General features: G+C 30.2%; 2 protein-coding genes across 4 annotated transcripts; both read left to right on the top strand.

Moving 5' to 3' along the window:
- Positions 1-51: 51 nt before the first annotated feature.
- On the top strand, positions 52-17723 carry LOC103573848 (GTPase-activating protein and VPS9 domain-containing protein 1). Of its 3 annotated transcripts, none has more exons than XM_053740932.1 (8): positions 52-344; positions 1968-2364; positions 6959-7092; positions 7937-11186; positions 11709-11938; positions 13780-14036; positions 15836-16433; positions 17501-17723. In XM_053740932.1, the coding sequence occupies exons 3-8, from the start codon at positions 6961-6963 to the stop codon at positions 17633-17635; spliced, it is 4602 nt and encodes a 1533-aa protein (XP_053596907.1). In that variant the 5' UTR covers positions 52-344; positions 1968-2364; positions 6959-6960; the 3' UTR covers positions 17636-17723. The 3 variants fall into 3 exon arrangements, with proteins under 3 accessions (XP_053596907.1, XP_014298112.1, XP_014298113.1); XM_014442626.2 differs by having other exon boundaries at positions 52-366; XM_014442627.2 differs by lacking the exon at positions 1968-2364 and having other exon boundaries at positions 52-366.
- Positions 17724-18584: 861 nt separating this feature from the next.
- On the top strand, positions 18585-21916 carry LOC103571376 (testis-specific serine/threonine-protein kinase 1). The gene is made up of 4 exons (XM_014442609.2): positions 18585-19620; positions 19731-20034; positions 20609-21168; positions 21746-21916. Exons 1-4 carry the CDS (start codon positions 19519-19521, stop codon positions 21902-21904), a joined length of 1125 nt encoding a protein of 374 aa, XP_014298095.2. The 5' UTR covers positions 18585-19518; the 3' UTR covers positions 21905-21916.
- Positions 21917-23584: the final 1668 nt, after the last annotated feature.

The following is a 23584-nucleotide window of genomic DNA, read 5'->3' as shown; positions in this document are numbered from 1 at the left end:
AACTTTTCGTCAAGTTGTGACTATTGATTTCCGTTAACTTTCCGTTTTGTTCTTAGTCTGGGAATGTTCATTGTTATAGTTTAAAACTAAAGTTGCTTTTTGAGCGATATTTTTTATTATAAGTATTCTAATCTAAGTTCTTATTAGGACTTCCTTATGGCAGCCATCAAAGAAATATTAGTCTAATGAAAGTGGTTATATGCTAAATTTATAAACATTTGGAAAAAAAACTTCATTTCAACACCAACTTTTCCTCAGTTAACAATGTGTAAATTTATTATACATTCAAATAAATGTTTTTGTTATAAATTCTATTAACAACAAAAATTTCAATTATTTAACAAGTAATTATCAACTTTCTACAAGGTAATAATTAGTTGCATAGTCATTTTTGCTAACCTGAATTCATAAGATTTTAACATTAGTTAATGCATTGCAGTTCAAGTATGCATTGTGCCAGTAGTTTTTGTTTAGACTATTATGCATATATGTGGGTCAGCCCACAAAATAAAATTTACTTTAAACATCAACATCACCAGTCTAGCTCAAACTTTCGAGTTTGTTACCTACACTGAAAGTAGTTACTTGTCGACAAATTACATTTAAAAAAAAAACTTATTTTTGTCACAATTATAAAAAGAATTTCAACAATTTAAAAATTGTTACGATTGTATATCTATTTTTACAGATTGTTTATTGATCATGTCATTAACAAATCAGGGACTTAGACCTTACACTGCGAGAAAAAAGATTAAATGCAAGTAATTATGTTCCTTGTTTCGATAAATACTCAAAATAAGTAATTGTTTTCTAAAATTAAATCGACAGTTCTTATTTTAAGAAAACTATTGCGATACTTTAGTAATTAATTTCTAGAAGCATCAATTACTTGAGGCAAGGAAATATTAATTCAATTTAGTTGATACCTTCTTAAATTTATCACAATTAAAAATTTCAGTAAAGCTATTATTTAGTTAGATACAAAAAATAAAATAAAATGAATAAATTGAAGAAAGATATAATTAAATATTAAAAAAAAAATTCTTGCACTAAGATAAAAATTTGTTTTTATAATGAAATAAAATTTCTGATTGGTATTGACAAAAATATAAAATATATTAATTTTTTCGAGAGTTACTTCTATAAACTATTGAATATTTAAATTTTATTATTTAGTTTTGTAAATTAATATTTAAGATGACGAACATCGATTAATAACTTGAGAATTTATTAAAAACGTGATTCCCATTAAACCACCATGGTTGAGCGTTATAAATCTCGCATGATGGGCCTAGGTTCGAATGGTAGGTAGGGCAGAATTATTTATTCATTATAAAACAAAATGTTTGTTAAGGCACAAAACTAATTTGAACAACATTAGATAAAAAAAGGCATGTCTAATAATATTTTTTTGACAAAATCAAATGTTATTCTTTCTGCTAAGCAAGTAAATAAAATACTTGAATAAAGTAATCATTTTACTTCATTGAAGAAAACAATTGCTTGGCGCTATTTAAGTAACTAAAATTCTTAAATCAAAAATCTTTTCTTGAAAATATACATTTTTTTCTCTCAGTGTAAAACTACATATACTGTTGTTAATATTATCGTCCATAATTATCAATAATTATTTGTATATCAGGAATATGGACAAGATAGGATCATAATTACAAATTACATTATTATTTCTGCGACGTTTCGGTCATTTATTAGACCTTCCTCAGGCATCTGAGAATTACACATGTTAATAATCTACAAAATAGCATAGCTCTTGATATAATTACAATATTTACCATGATACGAATCATAACAATCACTATCTTACATTGCACAGGTGCCTTTGTCAACTGCATATACTACTACAAATAATTATTTTTCAGTCACCCGCTTGCAAAGCTATGCGAAAAAATGAGATAAACTTGAAAAAATCACTTTTTGTATTACTGTTAACTTTTAATTTTTTTCAGACAGTGGAAAGTTTTTTACTGAAAAATATGGATATAAAATTGAGGCGGCTGTGAGTTGATACGGGAAAAATTATGTGAAAAACTTGTAGTATGTTAAAAATTTAAGTCGCCTTTGACATACATGAATTCAATGTTTTATGATATTGTCAATGTTATCAATAGTTTTTACCATTGAAAGTCACTTCTGACTGGGAATTACTTTCATTAGAACATTTTTAAAAATACACGAACATTCTGTAATCTTTCTCTGAGAATATTCTAATCCTATTTGGAAGAATCCAGAACATTTAATAATCTTTTTAAATAAAAGAACAATTTTTGTCGAAAAATAATAATCACTACATGAAGGATAAAATCACTAGTACATTCAAATGAAGAAAACAAACATTTTGCTTAAGTGAGTAATCATATTATTTAACATAGACATTAACTATAGTAGTAAAAAGTACGCCAGCAAACTACCTATACTAGCTTTACTTTAGTGTAATTTTCATGTGTATGCATGCATAAAACAGTGAAATCATTTCGAAGTGCCCGGGAAAAAAAAATTTTATATAATTGTATAAAATTATGTATAAATGTCTAGATAAAATTATATAAGATTTTTAGCCATGCATAATTTTCTATAGATTTTTTATAATTATACATTCAATATATTATACTCATGCAGTAAAATTATACTCATAAATAAAATACAGCAAAAAAAATTTTAATGCGCTTTCTGTATCGGATGAAATCAATTTGAAATAATTATACATAATACTATTTGTGATCTTCAATCGGAAAATCATTTTTCATTTCAAACAAAATGTATTGGTTTGAAATTATACTGATAAATATCATGCAATTAAGTTTATTAATTTAGATTTAGTCGCAACAGTAGAAGGTACTTTTTAAAAAATTAAAAAGTTATAAATTTAAAAGTTAACTATGATCATTGATAGAGTAGAATTTATAATTTTTTCGAAAAGTCAATTCGTAGATGCGTTTATATATCATCATTCCCATATTTTTACATCGAAGAAAAAATAATTAACCTTCGAACTTTGTATACTAACCTAAAATACGGAAAGAGTAATGAGATAAAATTATGTATAATTGTAAAAATAATTTGATTTTACTTGTATCACTTATCGTGTTTTACAAGACTCTACATTCAAATTCTCCCTTGTTACATACTTTTTCTTGCCTTTCTTATTGTTTGTTTTGTCTATTTTGCAAACTAAGTCTCTTTCAATTACTGATCGATTCTTACTTAAGCTTTCAATTTTTCCGAAAGTAGACGCGCAAGCTTTTTCTTGCTACTTTGACTCTACCACTTAAGTAGGGTCTATAGCAATTTTTGTCCAAGCTTTTCTTTCAAACAAAACCTCTAAACGCAAAAAGAAGAACGAGGCTCGATACATTACTCTATAATCTAGCAACATACATTTTCATTTTTCAAAAATATGCTTTTGTTTAAGAGAAAAACGTGGACAAAGTTCCCATTTATTGCGCAAGTGCAACAGAGATAGTATCGTTTGTCGACTTGAGTGTGACAAAGAATAAAGTTCAGACCCCTCTTAATTTTTTTGCGGCTGTCGCCCGACTTGTGTTTATGACTCTACTGCATCATTACGGTGATGTCCTACTACCTCCCTTGTGCAATGAAGGTGCAATGGCGTAAGAAAACCACAGAGAAAACCATTGCCAGTATAGTTCGGTTTGGGTGAGGCTCTAGTGATCAATAAAATTCCCATTTTACCGATCACTAGATCCTCATCCTGCGCCTAACGGTCAGAGATCTCCACTCGAGCTCAACGTGTATTTAAACGGTCACCCCGCCAAGTAGCAATCATGCTCAATGCTGCTTAACTTGTTTAATCGCCCGAGCCGAACGAGAACCGACCGGCTGCCTCTGCCGCTTTTATTAAGCTAATAATTATCTTTCAAACTTGTTTTATTTCATTTTTTATCTGATCCTGAAGCTTTTTCTATAATTTATTGAGCCGCAGTAATAGGCACGCAGTAATAGGGGCAATTCACTTTAGGCCCCGCAGTAATACATGCATATAAACTTGTCTTTAAAATGCTTATTATTTAAAGAAAATATTAGTTTATCACATTGTTAATTTTTTTTCAAGTTAATAATAAGTACAACTTGGGTATAAAAAAAAATTATCGATATCTTGGAATACACTTCATTAAATTGCTTTTGAAGTAAAATCTACAAAAAAACTGCAGTAATACCCATACTTACCCTACTTCGAAAATTCTGAAAATAAACAAATGAAAAAAATTTGTTATTCTCTCTATGCAGGAAAATTTTTAGACAGATCAATACAACAAAAATTTTCCACCGCATGATACGTACACATTAGACTGATTAAAAAATAACTTTTAAACAGATGAATTTATCGAGAATGATAAGAGACTTTTTTTTGAAGAGTGTTTAATTCCCTACACAATTATATCCTGAACTTATCTGTACAATGAGCCATTGCCGAAGTATAAAATTCTAAACTTGACATTTTTTTTCTTATGTTATTTAAATGGGAAATAGAAAATTATGATAAGTAACTTTGAATATTAATATTAAAGCTAATCTTTCAACAGGCATCTTATTTTACCTCCCTGCAACTATTTAATAAGGGGTTTCAAGAATAAAAAAATTGTCGATTTTGTTAATCATTCTAATGTATATATATTTTTTCATGAGATTACGAATTCTTAGTGTCATAATGTGTCGAAAATGACGATTTTTTGTTAATACTTTATGAGCATTAAATCTAAATCGTGAAAAATATGACGAAAAAATAGTTTTTCTACCTCTATAACGATTGATAATGTTTAAACAACGATAAATTTATTCCTTTAATTTTTTTCAAACTGTTATCAATTGGGCCAGAAATACCGATGGATGGATCCATTGGGGGGAGGGGAGGGGGAGAGAATAAATTGATAAACTAATGCAATGAGATTGGGAAACTAATTTTATTAAGAATTATTAGTAATAGATGTGCACAGTAATAGAAAATACGAGATTTTATAATTGTATTCGGTAGTGGCCATCTAAATAAATCTAGGTTTAATATTTTTCCTGTTTGGGTCAGTAAACTAATTAATCGCAGGGTTATTAATTTGGAAAAAGTAAGTTTTAGTCATGTAGAAGGTTCGGATAATCGTGTGTAATGTGTATGAGGAATGACGTCCGGAGTACTGATTTGATGATTAGGAAAAGTTCAGGGGACTTATTTTATACTCCCGGGCAGAGCCTGTAGGCTAATTATACGACAGGATCGGTAATTAGTATAGTTATAAGCTAAATAATTGTGTGCGAATACGTAATACTTGTGAACGAAAATGAATTAATTTTGTGTGTATGAATAAAATCAATTTATATTTTAATTTGAAATTGTCGTGTCATAATTTAATTACTCATCCTTCACTCTTACAAATAATTTTACAAGGACCCTGATTGATTATATATTAACATCTCTAGTTTTGGAAGATCGTGTATCATTTCCAGTGGTGCCTAGAACGTCTAGACTTGAAAAGATCAAGTTTTCTGTTATAAATCAATCAGTAAAAATTCAACTGAATTATTTAATAATGATTTCGTTTTTCACTACATTAAATCAGTGAAAACTACTTTAATTTTTCTATCGTAAAATTGAACTGATTTCGTGCTTCCAAAATCGATGTTACCAAACATTTACATGAGTTTTAGTTTTTTATTATCTATTTATAATTAAAAATTAAAACAATGTTAAATGATTTATTATTCACTGGAATGTTTTAAAATTATTAAATTGTTTTTATGAATAGTTAGTTTATCAATTCAACGATAATTTAGAAATAATCGTAACTTCCGAATATAACTAAATTGCATGCCATTGTACTTATGGCTAGTACAGCATAGCAGATAGAGTAGTTGCGTCAACTTAAGGTTCCGTAATCATGCAACTGAAGTTCCGGACGTTCATTGAAAGAAATTATCTAGATGATTGAAAAAAAATTATTTAAGGCCATAAATACTCAAGCTGAAGTGAAATGGGCACAAAGTCAAGTATAATCAGATCAAATCGACAATTTACCGAAACCATCCTTATATTTCTACTCTCCTATAGAAGTATTTTTAAAGGGTCCGTCATACCCCCCTCCTTCCCCCGAAAATTCTAAAAAAATTCCTAAAATATTTTGTTTGTAAGTTGAATTTTTCTACCTAATTTCGATTTAACCCCGAAATAACTATCAATATTCTGCTAAGACTAATAATACTGGATCAAGCTTGACAGACAAGCTTGGGCCAAGTTCTAGCAAATGAAATTAACACAGTTAAACCAAGGCATCATTTCATTCGATAAAAATAATATTGGATAGGTCAAATTACGTATTCCATAAATATATCAAATTATATGAAGTTGTACATAATGATATAGTTTTTTCTTTGGGTAAATAAAATCAAAAGTTACATTTTGTAGTGAAACTTACTCTGAAAGAAATTGATGAATAAAGAAAAAATAATTAACTCTATGTATGCAATTCTCAAAATTTTCTAATTATATTCAATAGATAACGTGATGATCATAAGCAAAATCGAATTGATTATACAAATTGTATAAATTATAAGATGGGATATTTGTAAGGTTGATCTGTTGTGGGATCATCAAGCAGATATTAAATTTCTTTCCAAGTAACCTCATTTGTTTTCGCAACAAATTCAAATTACTTACCGAACAAATGTCATTTCGTTGCGTTAACCAATATCATTTTGTAGTCATAACAAATCCCTGCGTATTCCTGACTTTAGTTATGACAAATTTTTTCTTTCACTAGACAATTGTGATGAATTTGATTATTCAAAGAGATTTAAATATTAAAAAGTATACTATGTAAATAACATACTCATAAAGTTTGAGCAAGTTCAGTGGTGAAAAAATTTATAAATAATTCCTACTTTGTGAAAAGATGCATGTGTAACGATAATGAAACAATTTTTATTGTTGCAGTTATGACATCAACCAATAAAATTGAGTCTCATGGGACTTTGCAATGGGATATATTACAATTAGCAGGACATTTGCGGCAAGAACGTTTATTTGTTAGTGCAGAACAGCAAAATCTTCAAAATCTTAATGAAAAAGTAAGTACAGTTCAATCTCATTATAAGACACCTGTCTAATGTCCTCCCATCCCAATTTTCTTTCCTCATAATGCGATAGTGTGGAATGCTTCACGAATATATCCCTGTATGTGCGTGTGCATGAACTCACATTCTCTGTTTACTGCATTTAAATAGTTTAAGAATGTTTCCGTACGATAGACGGTGTGACTCAATGGATATAGATAAATGGAACGGAATATGGTACAAGTTTGGATAGCTCAACTGGAAGAGCACTTGGCGCGTAATTGACAAGATCTGGATTCGACTCCCAGTTCGGACTATCCATATTTTTCTCAATTTATTTATAAACTTTTTATTGAAGTTTCTTCCTTATCCTGTCCCATCCCTTTCTATCCTAATTCTCCTTCCTTATAATATGAAAGTGTGGAACACTTCACGTATGTATTCCTGTAAGTGTGCGCATGAACACTTACTTTCCTTCTTAACAGCATTATTTAATTAATTTTTCCCTGTTATGATTCTTACCCCCAATATGTAGAAAATTGTCTAGAACGCTTCCTCCACCTTAACATTAATTACCTTCACATTTTGCGTCCAGTCTTCGTTATAAGACTAATTTAAAGTATGTACAAAATACAGTAAATTTCTTTCTCTCTCTTTTATAAAATAAGACCCATAGTTTGGTAGCGAGATACGGACGCAAAACGCTGTCAAGTAGAATAGTGGATGAATCTTAATTCTAAGATTTTTTTCTCTGTTGTCCGGCTTAGTCTTATAACGAAGCTGGTCTGTATAACATGAATATGTTATATACATTTTTTATGTAATTTTGGAGAGTTTCATGAAAAATATTTTATTTAAGGTTGTTTTCATATTGTCGGATTTAGCTCAATTGACATGGGTAACTGATCAACAAAGAGTAAATTTAAATAAATTAATAGTATCAAGACCTGATTGTACGCCGGCTTCGTGTTGTCAGCGTGCAAATGCTTTAGGAAATTCCCAATTTATTGATGTATATAAATGTTTAAGATATCAAGTATGTCTGGCTTATGGGGAATTTTTGGGAGCACTCAGGAAAAGTCCAAATCTTTTGGCTTCTTGTTTAGTGGAAGGCGAAAAAATTGTTCCAGATATGATTCAAAATATTATCCAGTCATTGTCAGCCGGACTATATGGGAGTTGTTTATTACCAGATGATAAATTATTTGTATTAAAGTTACTGAGACATCTTATGTTTCTTCAAATTGTTCCATCAGACAATCCGCGGCGACTACTTAGACATGGGACGTGTGCATTTTCTAGGTTTTATTCAGTTTTTCATGAAAGTCTTTTTTCTGCAAAATTATTCCTTACGGCAGCTCTTCACGGACCGATAACTCAGTTGTTAATGGAAGATGAAATGTTTCTTGACATTGATCCAGAAAAGGTACCGATAAGATTTCCACCATCGGAAAGATTAAAAAAATTTGGGATAGAAGGGTCCTCAGAATATCAATCTAAAATATTGCGGTACAGGCTTTGGACAATTAATTCTTTAGTTCGAATAACTCAAAGATTTATTACAAGTATACGAGAAAATATGCACTGTTTTCCAACTAGCATCTCTTGGTTAGTAAAACAACTAGCAAGATTCTTGGATAAAAGTGGTAACATTGAGTCAAAAGAAGTGCATGCCATGTGTACAGATCTTGTATTCACTTATTTTATTTGTCCGGCAATAGTAAATCCGGAACCGTACGGTATTACTGATGCTCCCATTAGTTATGTGGCTAGATTTAATTTGATGCAAGTAGGACAAATTTTACAAATGTTATCATTGATGAAGTACCAAACTATTGATATAAAAGTTATGGATTTATATCGCCGGTTTGAAAGAGATTCAGTTTCTGTAATTATCGATGCAATGTTAGAAGGTACAGCAGATGAACTAGATGAACCAACTATTGTAGATAATACTAAGTTACAAGGACTTTGTCGGTCTGCTGCACTTTTTACAGAAAATGAATTAAATTCATTGATTATATTTTTACAAACTGTATGTAATAGAGATAATGAGGACACTTGTCCTGAAAATGATATTTTAGATCGTAAACAACTAAATCAAATGCTTGCTTTGTTACCAAATGGAACAGTCTCTGCAAATAAAATCGTTAATAATGTTTCTTCAGAATCTTCTAAACGGAGTAGTGGTTTATTAGGGAAGGTTGGTATCAATCGTGGATTACGGGCCTCTGCATCGTCTAACTCTAGTGTATTAACCGATGGAGCAGAAGAACTAAACAACGTTTCTGGTGTTGAGGAAGAATACATGAATAAAACGTCACAGGAAGTTTTAGTAATACCATTTGGATCAACACTGCATGAATCCGTAGGTTTATTAAGTGAACAAAAGATTCTTTGTATGGACATGCAGAATAACTTAGATGCTAATTCAGCAACTTTAAATCATTCCACTGATGTATCAAATAGTAATGACAGTCGTAATTCTACTGGTCCAGAACGGGGTATCGAAACGCATGAAAAAAGAACACGTTTTTCATTGTCACATGATCAAGTTTTGTTTGAAGGTTCTATTGGTAACACTTCAGATAATCTCGAAATAGTTTCAGAAGCTGCTTCAAATCATAGTGTTGCTTCGTCGTTAGAACTTGAGACTGAAGATCAAAATGACAATTTATCAGATATGGTATCTGCAAATGTATCTGGAAGAGGAACTCCTAATATTTCTGGTCGAGATACACCTTCATCACAAATTACCGAAGGTGATGATGTACGAGTAGGGGGTGAAGTTCGACCTTTAGATTTAGCTCCTCCTACAATTGCAACAAAACAAAGTCGTTCAGAAATTGACGACAAATTTTGTAAATTCGAAATAAAAAAACTGATTGAAGGAGATGAGACATTTTCATTAGTATCTGATACGTGGTCTACAGATGTTTTAGCTTCTGACAGCGAAATAGTCGAACATCAAGAACGTTTTTTGTTTCCACCTCTAGCTGAACAAATATCAGGACTCCCAGTTGAACCTTTACAAGGCATTGCAGACGCCAGTGAAACTGCTTCAGAAGCTTGGAGTATGGATGTTCTTGCAAGTGATTCTGAGCGCTTAACTGAGGTAGATACTGATGATACAGCTAGTGTAGCAAGATCTGATGATACAGGAAGATCGGAAATAGAAAGTCGTGGAGAACCAGACGTCGGTGAGGAATCATCAGATTCAATAAATGTTTCTGCCTGTCCTTTAGTAGATGGGTTCAGTACCTCCTTTAAACCAATTTGTACAGATCTTAATCGACCGGCAACCACAATTCCTTCATTTCCAACTTCATCTTCAATACATTCAAGTGTTACTAATTATACTGGTATTAAATCAGATAATTTCCCAAGCATAGTTGATTATGTTGACAATAATGCGAATAATGTTAATAGTGCAGAACATTTGAAATCAATGAAGAAAGATAAATTGGTAAACTTGATAGATAAATTAAATATTGATGACAGAAAAAATATTACTCCAAATCAAAAATCTAATAATCATATTGGAGCAGTTGCTGTTGCTCCTACATTATTACTGGCGAATCATATATCAGCACCACTTTTGTCCAATGAAAAATCTTTGAATGGTGACGTAAAATCTGAGGAATCAGAAGACTGTATAACAAGTGTTAATGATGTCACCGTTAGACTCAGTACGACCAGCTTAACATCAAGCAGTAGCTCAGGGTCTGAATCTAAAATGAAAAACGTAAATTCACCTTCAGAATCGTTAATCCAGCAATCAACGAATAGTGGCAATGAAAATAATGACAGTGATAACAGTATTCCTAAACCCAATGTTTCAACTGGAGCCATTCCAAAAAGTATAAGCTTTGATATAACTGCGGTTCGAGGAGATAAAGAACTTTTAGATGATCAGAAACACAAACGTGGTTTTTTTAGTAAATTTAAAATGTCTTTAAAAAATCGTCGAGGCAAGTCACCACGAGATACAGATGAACTTGGAAGATGTTATGATCGAGAAATTGGAGGTGATGGCATAGAAGTTGGAAGATATCGATTACGCAAAATAATGTCGGAGGATACTGCTTCCAATGCAAATATTAATATTGGTGAGTTTCTCTATTAGCCTAAGAGCCAGTGAACCGCAGACTACACATATTTCATGAAAGCCTAAAATTTTTTCAATTGGTCTGTTGTGCCTACCAACCATGAGATGAGGAGTAGCTTAAATTAATAGCGTAAATTTCCCCATCAAATCAATGGTTCGGGAGTTATATCAATTTAAACAATTGAATTGAAATTTCAAAAGGGTCTACCACGACGTTAGAACCGTGATAGTCGTTCGCCATTTAATTTTTGAGTAGCTATTATAGTATACTTTGACATATCAAAACGCCAGCTTTCATAAATAATGTTTTTAATTCGTCAAATTATCACTCCGATCACACCTGAGTGACGCTAAAACCACCGCGGCTCAGCTTAGCTACTCCCAATCTCATGGTCGATAGGTACAACAGACCAACTGAGAAAATTTTGGGCTTTCATAAAATATGTGTAGTCTACGGTTCACTGGCTCTTAGATTATATATTTGTTAGATAATTTCGGAATTTTTAAATTTATTCTTTCTCAGATAGTACAGACGATATTTTGGCTAAGTATAGAAGAAAACCAAGTATAGTGTGCGATACAATTTCATCAGATAACAGTCAGATCAGACCGAAAGAAACTGAAGACGAAAGACTTACGATCGATCCAAATAATGTGGAATCATCTTTCGCCTTTTCTGATGCAAAAAGAAAATTACGAATGGTACTTAGTACAGCAGATTTACAACATTTTCCGTGGAATATAACTTCTGAGGTTTGTATACGAATACTAAGCGAAAGATTTTAGGTTTCAAGTAAATATAGATTTAGAATATGTAAATAGAGATTTAGTTTAGGTCGAGTAAACCTTAATTTTTTTTACAACAATAACTGTATGATTCAAAAAAACAGACTATTTCGTTTTTTTTCGATCTCGCATAAAAATTTGTTGGTTTACGATGTTTTAAGAAGCCTCTCCAAAAATGAGCTCGATAAAAAATGTTTAAGAGGTCGCTCACGAATTTCGAAAATATCAAAAATGATCGGAATTCGGATTTTTTACTTCTAAATTTTTTCTTTTTCGTGGCAGCATTAGTTTATATTTGTAAAATCATGGCAATTCTGAAAATTTCAACCGAAAATTTAAATATTTAAACGGCGCTCAAGAATTTCGAATATTAACTGATAATATGTAACTAATAGTTTGAATTAGTTGTTGTATTTTTTTATAACTCAATTATTGTCGTTTCAGTAAAATATAACTTTTGCATAACCAAAAATATATAGGTCAGTCTTGAACAATAATATTTGGTAAGTTTTGAATAAGCGAAAAAACCTAAAAATTGAATTAAAAATAAAAAAGTATGTGAATAACTTATTATTTTTATTTCTCGGGTTATATTTTCATTTATTGTGATGCAAATTGATGGTGGAAAAATCGAGGAGCTTTATTATTAATATTCAAGGGTCGTTCGAAAATGTCCAAAAGATAGAACTCGGAAACATTAAAAATTCTTGAGCGAGGTTTAAATATTTGAATTTTTGGCTTAAATTTTCAGCATAGTCATGATTTTACGGTTATAAACTAATACTGCCACGAGAAAAAAAAAATTTCGAAAAAAAAAATCCGAATTTCAATCATTTTTGGAGAGGCTTCTTAAAACATCGTAAACCAACAAATTTTCATGCGAGATCGAAAAAAAAAAATAGTCCGTTTTTTTGGGCCACCCTAATATATATATATATATATATCAGGGTATTTAAAAAAAAATCTCGACGCGGGTTGGCCCTGGTGGCCGCTTTAAAACTTCCCGCTGTTTTCGAGCTCCTTGAACTCGAAAACATTGGTTTGAATGTATATTCGAGCTTAAAAATGCTGTTACATGCAATTATTTCTATGAGCTTTTCAAGCTCTAACAACTTACGTTTTATGCTAAAGTTTAAAAATTTAAGAATCGAAAATCATTAATGAATAAGTGGTTTTTAAATTTTTATTCCCGACTATGTTCAATAAAATAAATGTGTTGAGGCAGAAATCAATGTCAGTGATCAAAATCGAGATTTAAATGAGTTTGGACTCGGATCAGAGCACTAATATATGAAATATTCAAGAAAAATATTAAAAACTGTGTTTTTTCAATTTTTTGTTAATAGTCTGATTAAAACTAAAGAACGAGTTAGATGATATATGATAATCGATAAAGACCATAAAGACGAAGAGTTGATATGATTTCGGACACATTTTAACACATTATATTATGATTTATTTGATCGAATTTTGAGATATATAAATTTCTTTATTGGTAATTAGTTATTAATAAACGAAAGTAGCGAATCAAAAGTACATTCAAGCCAGAAAAGTAGAACAGGACAAGGGAAGCTAGTAGAGAACAGCAATTCCACTCTACTCTGCTCTTAGTAAAATCTTAAAAAAATTAATTTAAAAGCTTGGAAAATTGATCGTAAAAAAAAGTAGATGAAAATTAGAAAATAACAATTATATGAAATGGAAATGAAACTAATAATTCAAAAATGAAATTAGCGATTGAGGCATACAGTTTTAGATTTTTCTCTAATTTTTATGAATACGTTTGTTTTTTTTTGTCAATATTGTAGAAAAACACGTGGATTCAAAAAGAGAATGAATTAATAGACTTCTTGAAACTTCAATTAGCCGAAGCAATTAATCTACAGGATCGTTCATTGATTGCTCATCTTCATGAAACCTTACGTTGTGTAAGGCTGTTTAATGATGATGGATGTAGAAAGCTTTTCAACTCACTTCGAGATGATTACGAAAAAAGATCGCCTTATGTAGCATATTTAATTCGATGTAGGCAGGGTTTATTATCAACTTTAGCTCACTTGGAAAGGTATGTATTAGAAGACCTTATAACTGTTGATTGAATATTAATTTAATTTAATTTAATAAATTTTGTGCACTTCAAGCGCGAATGCGCTGCGTGCCTCACAATAGACACAATTATTTCGACTAATTCACTCACGTTAAATCGTCTCTACATTTTTTTGATTACAATAAAATGAGTTAAATTATATACACTAGTCGCAGAAATTAAAGGATATGAAAAAATTCAAAATTTTTAATTAATTTTTAACATGTTGTAACTTGGAGAAAAGTGGTTGTACAGCAAAAGTAAAAAAGAAAAAAAAAACAAATTGTAGTTTCAAGTGTCAAGTTTTCAGATCGGGCATTGAATTTTTTTTTATTATGCACGCTTCCGGAGCAATCCTAATCATCTAGATTCTATTATCTTTATAATTGGTTTTCTTAACATCAAAAGCATTGTGAATTACTGACGGTATCCTTCGTTCATCCATTATATTCAAAGTTATACCAAGATTTCCAAATATCCTTAAATATGCGAATTTTTACGTTTTTTTTTAATCATCATTGTCGCTTCGAAAAAAATTTTTTCAACAAAAGCCACTATTCGTGTCTTATAGAAGATGTTTTACAGTTTTCAATGTCCTACTTCCATTCCCTGTACTACCAATATGCCCCAAGTCATTGATTGTCAAAGTCAAAATGGACCTTTTTGCTTTGGTCAATAATAACTCCGCACCAAATCATCGTAGAGACTTTTGAAGAGCGGCAAATTGAAAGTAGATCACCAAAGTATATCTATACATATATATATATATATATATGGAGCGTTCCACGCCAAATCGGACACCATTTAGGTTTTGCACCTCGGATTTTTTTGTAACTTTTTTTATCTTTTAGTATAGGTTGAAAGAAGCCTTGATGTTTTTTTTTAATTTTTTCCTCCAACCGTTTTCAAAATATCGAATTTTGAAAAATGTAGAGGTTTTTTTTTCAAACGTCTGTAACGCCTGTAACTTCGCGAAAAGTGGCTTAAATGAAATTTTCAAAGAGACAAAAAATTATCATTTTTAGACTTTTTTTCAGTAAAGAATATCAAAAAATTTTTTTGAACCACGCTTCTGATGAAATTTAAACTTTTAAGTATAAATTATTGATTTACAAAAAACACGTACTGATCGATTTTCCTCCTAATTTTTCATAGCAAACTGTCACCTATTCTACAAGTTTTCCAGCTATGCTCATAATGAGACAACGATGGGATCTATTTTTTTTTCGATTTTTTGAATTTCATATTTCGTTTTTTTTTTTTTTTTTTTTTTTTTTTTTTTTTAATTTAAAAAAACAAATATCATGTTCAGAATTCACTATTAATAATTATCTGACACACAACTATCATCAAAATTTTCTAATTTCCTTCCACAGAAAAATTATTATTAATTAATTAATAAATAATTTCAGGTAATTTCAAAAAATTTTAATTAATAATAATGATAATTAATTAATTAATAATAATTTTTCTGAGGAAACAAAATTAAAAAGTTTTGATGATAGTTGTGTATCGGATAATTATTAATAGTAAATCCTGAACATGATTTTATTTTAGACATTTTTCTTTAAAAAAAAAAAAAAAAAAAAACAAATATGAAATTTGAACAATCGAAAAAAATAGATCCCATCGTTGTCCCATTATGAGCATGGCTGGCAAAGTTGTAGAATAGGTGACAATATAATAGTCATAAGTACATATTCGGCCATATTCAATGGCAGAATATTTATAATATTAATTTATTTAAACATAATAAAACGTTTTTTTAAAATTATTAGGCTAGGTGAACGAGCAAAGTGTGATCGTGATGCTGTAAATAGTCATTTAGTTGCTGTTTGTGTGAGGGTATTCTTGGAAAAACGTGAATTACAGATTCTTCGTTTTTGTGATGAATTCCAAAAGTTGAAAATGGCAGATGAAAAACAAGATTTACTCGAAAATTTTTTAAGTAAAGTTCATGATGAAATGGACAATGACCCAATTTGGCAAGTTGCTAGTGAAAATCAGCTTGATTTAGCAAACATGGTAGTTGAGCGGACAGTCATGGCACGAGTCTATCATAATGCATTATATCCAAATGGTGACGGAGATATCTACAGAGACCAATTATTACATGATCATATAAAAAAATTATCAAAGATTATAACGCCGAACCATAAGGATTTACGGATTCCCAAAATTTATCATTACGAATGTCCTTGGCCATGGGCACAAGCTGAATTAGCTATGATATCTGCATATAAAACACCGCGGGATAAATTACAATGTGTGTTTCGTTGTACAACAACAATAATGAATTTATTATCGATGGCTTCTGAAAGGGGGATTCCCGCCGCCGACGATTTAATTCCCGTATTGGTATATGTAATTATAAAGGTACATCAATTGTTATTATCCTAGCGGATCCGATTTACGGTAAATTTCCGGGTGACACGCGTTTTGATCCTCAGACAAAATATCCCGGATAAAATATTCCCAGACAAAATATCCCCAAGACAAAATATCCCCAAACAAAATATCCTCGAATAAATTACTCTCACGACAAAATAAAAATAAAAAAAACAATGTATCAGGATACGTTATCTCGTATATAATTTAATTTATTGAGGAAAAAGTATTATTATTTTTTGTTATGATCATCTATTCAATATTTAAACATCGTGATAAGTTTATGAATAAAAATTGTATTAAATTTTATTTTGTTGAATGAAATCTTTTATCTAAATATATTAATTTAATAATTTTCATCATAGAGTCAATTTTTGATATGCGTCCAAAAGCATTTGTTTAACTATTTTACAGTTACAGACACATAAAACGTGTAAAAAAAATACAGAATACGATTGCAAGCGTATTTTTTGTTAACTATTATAACTTATTCATTTAGAATACATTTTTAAAAGTGTCATTTGAAATTTAGGCGTTAAGATGATTATTTAAAGATATTTGATCGTGAGAATAATTTGTTCGGGGATGTTTTGTCTGGGGATATTTTGACCGGGAATCAAATTGCAGGTAACCAAATTTCCGTATTTGGCTGTAACTTTGCCGCATTTTTCGGCAATCTCGGTAAGCCGCTAAAATACAGTAAATTACTACCTTTGCGGCAATTCACCGCAATTTGTGGCATTTTACCGTAACACTAAAATACTTTCCTTTGCGGTAAATAGTCGTAATTTTGCAGTGTCTGCACGTTTACGGTAAAATAACGCACCTTTACCGTAAAATACCGTAAGTTATCGTAAAATACCATACCGCAAAACATCGCTTTTTACCGTAAGATGCCGTGATTTGCGGTAGAATACCATATTTTATCGTAATTCTTCCCAATATCCTGAGTTACGGTAATTACTGTAATTTATCGTAATTCGGATCCGCCAGAGTACTGAAATTTAAGGCAATATGTGAATCTAAATTTATCATTTTTCATTTATTATTTTTAGGCAAATCCACCTTCGTTGCTATCGACTGTACAATATGTTGATAGTTTTTATGGAAACAATCGTCTAGAAGGTGAAGATCAATATTGGTGGACTCAGTTTTGCTCAGCAATTGAGTTTATAAAAACAATGGATTGAATAATTAATTAGAATTTTAAGATTTATTGAAATAATTTCATAGAGTTCTTCTAATTAATGTTAAATAAACAGTTAGAATGAAATTTTATCATGGCACTTATATAATTATTGCCAACCGTAATCCAAACGTTTTTTTAATTATTATAATTACCAGAGTAAATCCACATTCGAATATGTGCCATAAATAAACATTAAAACTAAAGATAATATTAAGTTTTAAAATAAGATTTGTGTGGACTTGGGAAAATATATGCTTTGTATAAGAATTTCGTATTGTTTTCTTTTCGAACGGTTTCGACGAGGCAGAAAAAAAATTTATGAATATAAAAATTCTATGATATTTTTGTATATTATTAGGTGTGCAAAAAAATTCTACCCGTTTTCCAAAGATGGAGTTACCTAACAGCTATTTGCACTCTTTAAATTCATCACACTTTTTATATATTAATCTTCAATATACATATTTTTTTATTAAGTTGAAAATGAAAGTAAGTAATGTGCATATCCGCCATTATCTTCTATACGAGTTTCATCAAGGAAAAAGTACTGCTGAAGTTCAAAGAATAATCTGTGTAACTTAAGGCGACAGTCTTAGCGATGGCAGTACTTGTCGAAGATGGTTTCGGAAATTCACAAATGGAGATTTTAATTTAAATGATGAACCACGCTCTGAAAGATCTGCAACAATCAGTGACGAGGAATTTCGAGAATTACTTGATCAAGATCTTTCGCAAACACAACAAGAACTTGCAGAAAAATTAAACGTCACTCAACAAGCTATTTTTGAAATATTACGTACTCTGGGTAAGATTCTGAAAGAACGAAAATGGGTACCTCATGAATTAACCCCAGAATAACGAGAGAGAAAAATTGACACCTGTTTATCGTTGTTTTCACGGCAAAAAAAAAAAAAAAAGTTTTTGTGGAAACTTGTAACAGGTGACGAAAAGTGGGTTTATTATGAGAATCCTAAATGTTGAAAACATCAGGTAGACCCAGGACAACCAACACCAAAATGTAGTGTTTTTGGAAAAAAAAATATTGCTTTATACTTGGTGGAATGATGGGGCGTACTATATTATGAGTTACTCAAACTAGGAGAAAACATTACTGGAGAACGCTGCAGTTCTCAATTAAAAAATCCTGTCTATCGGTTGACCCTGCGAGCCAGCCTCAAAACTTCCTGTTCTTTGAGCTCGAAAACGTTGTGAATACATTTTCGAGCTCGAAAATACTTTGGTGTGCCATTGTTTTCAAAAAGAAAAAAAGTTTTTTACCATTTTTACTCCAACGATACCTCAAACGAATTGACCGATTGAGACGGTTGAGGTAGCAATCGATGCGTTTTATTGAGTCCTAAAGCTGATCAGATTTTGGAATTGATTTATCAAGTCGTTTTTGAGTAATTTCAAAAAAACTAAAAAAAAATTTTTTTTTAATTCTTTCAATAACGGTTTCTCTTGAACGAATGAACCAATTTTGATGGTTGAGGTAGCATTCGACGCGGCTTATAAAGTTTTAGATCGGCTTAGATTTTGAAATCAATCCATCGAGCACATTAAAAGTTATCCAAAAAAAAACATTCTTGAAAACATTTTATTCTTGGAATATCTCTGGTCAATTCAACTATACTTTATAATACTTGAAACCTATTTCGATTGTTTTTTTTTTCTCGTTTATTTTTTATTAATTATTTATAGTTCATTTGATAACCTAAATTTATTTGTTAGTCAGTAAATTTTTTTTCAATTGAGAATACCTTTACTTGCTATATTTGGTTTAATATTTTTATACACTTTTTTATATAACGTTTTGTCGACAATAAAAAAATTTTTTGTTTGTTATTTTGGTAATGGAGAAACTAAGATATAATCTAACTGCACATGTTCCAAGAAGAAATAAATCAATCATCATCTGAAGAAACAACATTAAAAACACAAGGATACAAAATTCTAAAAAAACTTGGCGAAGGTTCATTTGCCAAGGTTACAGTTTCCTTAAAATACTTCTGTGATATTTAGATATAACTTTTTCAAATATTTTATTGATTCAGACATTTTCTTTTGTAAATGAATAATATTTTCATTATAATTAGGTGTTTCTTGCTGAATATAAACCAGATAGTGAGCCTGACTCTAAAGTTAATTTAGCCTGTAAAATTGTGGATACATCAAAAGCACCAAAAGAAGTCGTACAAAAATTTTTTCCGCGAGAACTAAGTATTTTAATGAAGCTTAACCATCCTCATGTCGTTCAAGTTCACAGTATATTTCAGCGAAATTCTAAATATTTTATTTTCATGCGATTTGCTGAAAGCGGTGATCTTTTAGAATATATTACGAAAAATGGCTCAGTTGGAGAAATTCAAGCTCGTATTTGGCTACGTCAACTTACTCTGGGTAGATTTATTTAATAATTCTCTAGGAGATACTACACGGAAAGAGTGAAACACCATTGGTTCCTGTACAACACCACTGAGGTGTGCAAGAAAAAAAAGTGGACAAGTACCCGAACTAGCCGTTCCTAGCACAGCACCCGAACGTATTTAGAACAATACTGATTCGTATGCGCACATAATTGATTACGGAGCTGTACCAGTCCTGATTAAGAAAAATGATTTGCTCCATGTTAAGTGTATATCTATATATTAGTCGATTCAAATTGTTTTAAATCATTTCAAATTGTTTTGAATTATTCCAAATCATTTTTTTTTAATTAATTATAAGAGTAAAAATTTATATCCAACCTTTCGGTATGAAATGATAGTCGTTACTTGAAATATTGGTCTTTTGTTTATTTTTGCTTTCATCAATATGATTAATTATAGTGTTGCTACCGAAGCAGTCGTTTGCTTACCCAGTTTTTTTTCTTGCACACGACTCAGTCCAGGAACCAGTTGTGTTTCAATTTTTCCGTGTAGTATTCCTAAGCTTTATGGTATTTTAAATAATTTCTTGTGAAAATATATAATAGGTTTACAGTATTTACATGAGATGGAAATTGCTCACCGTGACATGAAATGTGAAAATGTTTTATTGACTATTAATTTCAACGTTAAACTCGCAGATTTCGGATTCGCTCGTTACGTAACGGATATTCGTGGAAAACAAGTATTGAGTGATACTTATTGTGGTTCCCTACTGTATGCAGCACCAGAAATACTTAGAGGTTCTCCGTATAATCCTAAGATAGCCGATATTTGGTCACTTGGTGTAATTTTGTATATTATTATAAATAAAGCAATGCCTTTTGATGATACAAATTTGACTCGATTATACACGCTGCAGACGAATCGTCGTTGGAAATTCCAACAGAAAGTTATTGATCAACTTAGTGATCAAGTTAAAAAATTAATTGCATGTCTACTCGAGCCTGATACTGCAAAAAGATGGAAAGTTAATCAAATTGTTCAATGTAGTTGGATTGCAATGAACCCGGAATTAGTTGTACTTAAGCCAATTGAACAAGAAGCACTAAATAGTGCTATTGATAATCGGAAAAAAAATGCAGAAGAAATGAAAAGAAAAAAAACGGTTTGCTAATTTAATTTTCAAATTGATACCCATATAACAATCTTATTCAAGGCTTGAGCAATCCTGGTCTCAAGTTCGATAGACATTAGTATATTTTTCTACCTATGTGTCTTGCTGCAGATACTTGTGAATAGATTTCAATAACAAGCCTTACACAAGAAATTCGTGCCAGATTATAACTCAATTCTGGAGGAAGACTATAGCTGAAAATAGTTGGACATGGCTTGTTTAAGATCTGCTCAAGGCTCGAAATTGACCTTGAGCCTTGTGCAGATCTTGAGCAAGCCATGCGTAAGTACCTGCCGTAAGTTACTGGTGTAAGAAATGCGTCAGACACTTTTTCATTGCACCGTGTTCAAGATATCTTTAATACTCTTGCGTACGATGCTATGGGCAAGACATGCACAATTCTTGATGATTTCTTGTTACATGATCTTGCACAAGACCCATACGTAGAAAAAGACACTAGTGATTAGGAGCTTTGCTCAAGGCACTGGCACCAGAATCTTACTCGATCATGTGTTACTTGGGTACATTCTTAAAAATATTTCTTACTTATAAAAAGTTAACTTTTTAGATCTTATATGCATCTGGTCAAAATGACAAAGAAGGAATAACAAACGTTGGAGCAGACATAGGAGATATAAAAGTGATTAAAAAAGCTGGTGAAGCACGATTTATTTCATCGATCGTGGAAAGTAATATTCCAAATTTTTATTCAGTAACTACTGAATAATAATATTTTCTATTCGACTGCTTTTTTAAATATTGAATGTTCTTTTATAATTCAAAAAAAAATTTTCGAGTGTAATATTATATTTTAGAAGTATTTTTTTTCGTTTTTGTCAAGAATGAATAATAACATGTACAACTTGTATGTGTAATTTTTATAAAAATTAATTACATACTTGAAATCTTTTTTTCAAACTCTGATTCATTATTTTATTACGATATATATTTAATATATATATTTTTTGTACATCTTTCAGTCGTAAACCAGTATATTTAATTTTTTAAAGAGTGTTAAAGTTTAATAGATTAATTATAAGGATAATTAATTTTATAACTATTGCATAACTCAATTGCAAAGAAAGTCATCATTTATTACTCCATTTTACGATAAGTATTTGCTAATATTTTTCATAGTTTGTTTTTTTTTTTTAATTTTTTTGGTATCATTAAGACAACTTTTAAAAGTTGACTTTTTAAAAATTCCATTTGTCATTATTTTACTGGGCATGTTCGGCCGAACTAAGTCCTGAATAAATTTGTTCAGGACTTAGTTTGGCCCGTGGAGAATAGAGACGAGGAGCCCGAACTTAAGTGGCACTGACCCCGGCTGTTCTAATGGTAACCAGGGCGCTTTCGAAAGGTTCCAAAATTGATCATTTGTGGCGTTACCATTGCGTAGACCAATATTGAAAAGCGAAGTGGGGGACATTTCACTCGAGGTGAACAGACAATTTTGGGTACTAATGTGGCTCCCTTCCATATTTTTATAAATTAATCTGTTAATAAGATTTCTAACGACTAAAGAATAAAATTAGTCGTTAAAAAGCGAATGAAAATATCAGAATCATTTCAATAGTTCCAGGTGAAACAGTTTAGATCTAATTATTAGATTTAACTTCAATAAAATCATAATTATAAAAAAATTTTTTTTTTATTTTTTGAAATAATACTTACCGTTTATAAAATATTTACAAGTTCTATTTCTATATTTTTATTTAAATAATGTTGCATTGCTAACTAAAAAGTTATTGAAAAATTTACACAATTTTTTTTGTGAATTTAAAGTTTTTTTCTAATAATAACTTTCTTTTAAAAAAGTAAAGTCTCCTTAATATACAGTTGATGTGAAGAAAAAAAAATTTATTAGTGCGTTTAAATTATGCTAACTTGAAAATTTAATAATACAATAATTGAATAATTTAATAATATTTTAAGTTATCAGTTGGAAATAAAAAAAAAAAAGCTCAAAAATATAATAATTATTCAATAAAGATAAAAATCAGTAACTTGAATAAATTACGATAGACAAATATTCGTATGTTTAATAATTTAATCTTTTTACCTTTCGCTTCTTAAATAATTAACAATCAGTTTTTACTCTAAAAAAATATTAAATAGTTGATTTATTTTCTAAAAGTACAAAATAGTTAATTTATTAACTTTGTACATTCATTTTATTAACAATTAAATAAATTATTATGTTTGCAGAATTTTTTTTTCTTATAATAGTAAATGACAATAAAAAAAAAAGTTTACAACAAATTTGATTTTATGTTAGGTTTTATTATAATTACAATTTACCAGCTTTCCTAAGTTGACGTGTTTTTTCTTTTTCTCATTGTCTTAATTGTATATTAGCACATCTCACTATAAAATGTCCTCGCATTGTAAGGTAGAATCGTAA

This window comes from Microplitis demolitor, chromosome 7 (assembly GCF_026212275.2).
Source record: "Microplitis demolitor isolate Queensland-Clemson2020A chromosome 7, iyMicDemo2.1a, whole genome shotgun sequence".
Taxonomy (NCBI): domain Eukaryota; kingdom Metazoa; phylum Arthropoda; class Insecta; order Hymenoptera; family Braconidae; genus Microplitis; species Microplitis demolitor.
Note: the sequence above shows the minus strand (reverse complement) of the source record. Positions and strands in the feature narration are given on the sequence as shown.

Excerpts from the sequence above, each read along its gene's own strand:
- LOC103573848 (XM_053740932.1), top strand. The coding sequence starts at position 6,961 with ATGACATCAACCAATAAAATTGAGTCTCATGGGACTTTGCAATGGGAT. Across the intron at positions 14,037-15,835 it reads ACTTTAGCTCACTTGGAAAG|GCTAGGTGAACGAGCAAAGT; the intron begins GTATGTATTAGA and ends TAAAATTATTAG. Across the intron at positions 16,434-17,500 it reads TGGTATATGTAATTATAAAG|GCAAATCCACCTTCGTTGCT; the intron begins GTACATCAATTG and ends TATTATTTTTAG.
- LOC103571376 (XM_014442609.2), top strand. The coding sequence starts at position 19,519 with ATGTTCCAAGAAGAAATAAATCAATCATCATCTGAAGAAACAACATTA. Across the intron at positions 20,035-20,608 it reads GCTACGTCAACTTACTCTGG|GTTTACAGTATTTACATGAG; the intron begins GTAGATTTATTT and ends AATATATAATAG. Across the intron at positions 21,169-21,745 it reads AAATGAAAAGAAAAAAAACG|ATCTTATATGCATCTGGTCA; the intron begins GTTTGCTAATTT and ends TTAACTTTTTAG.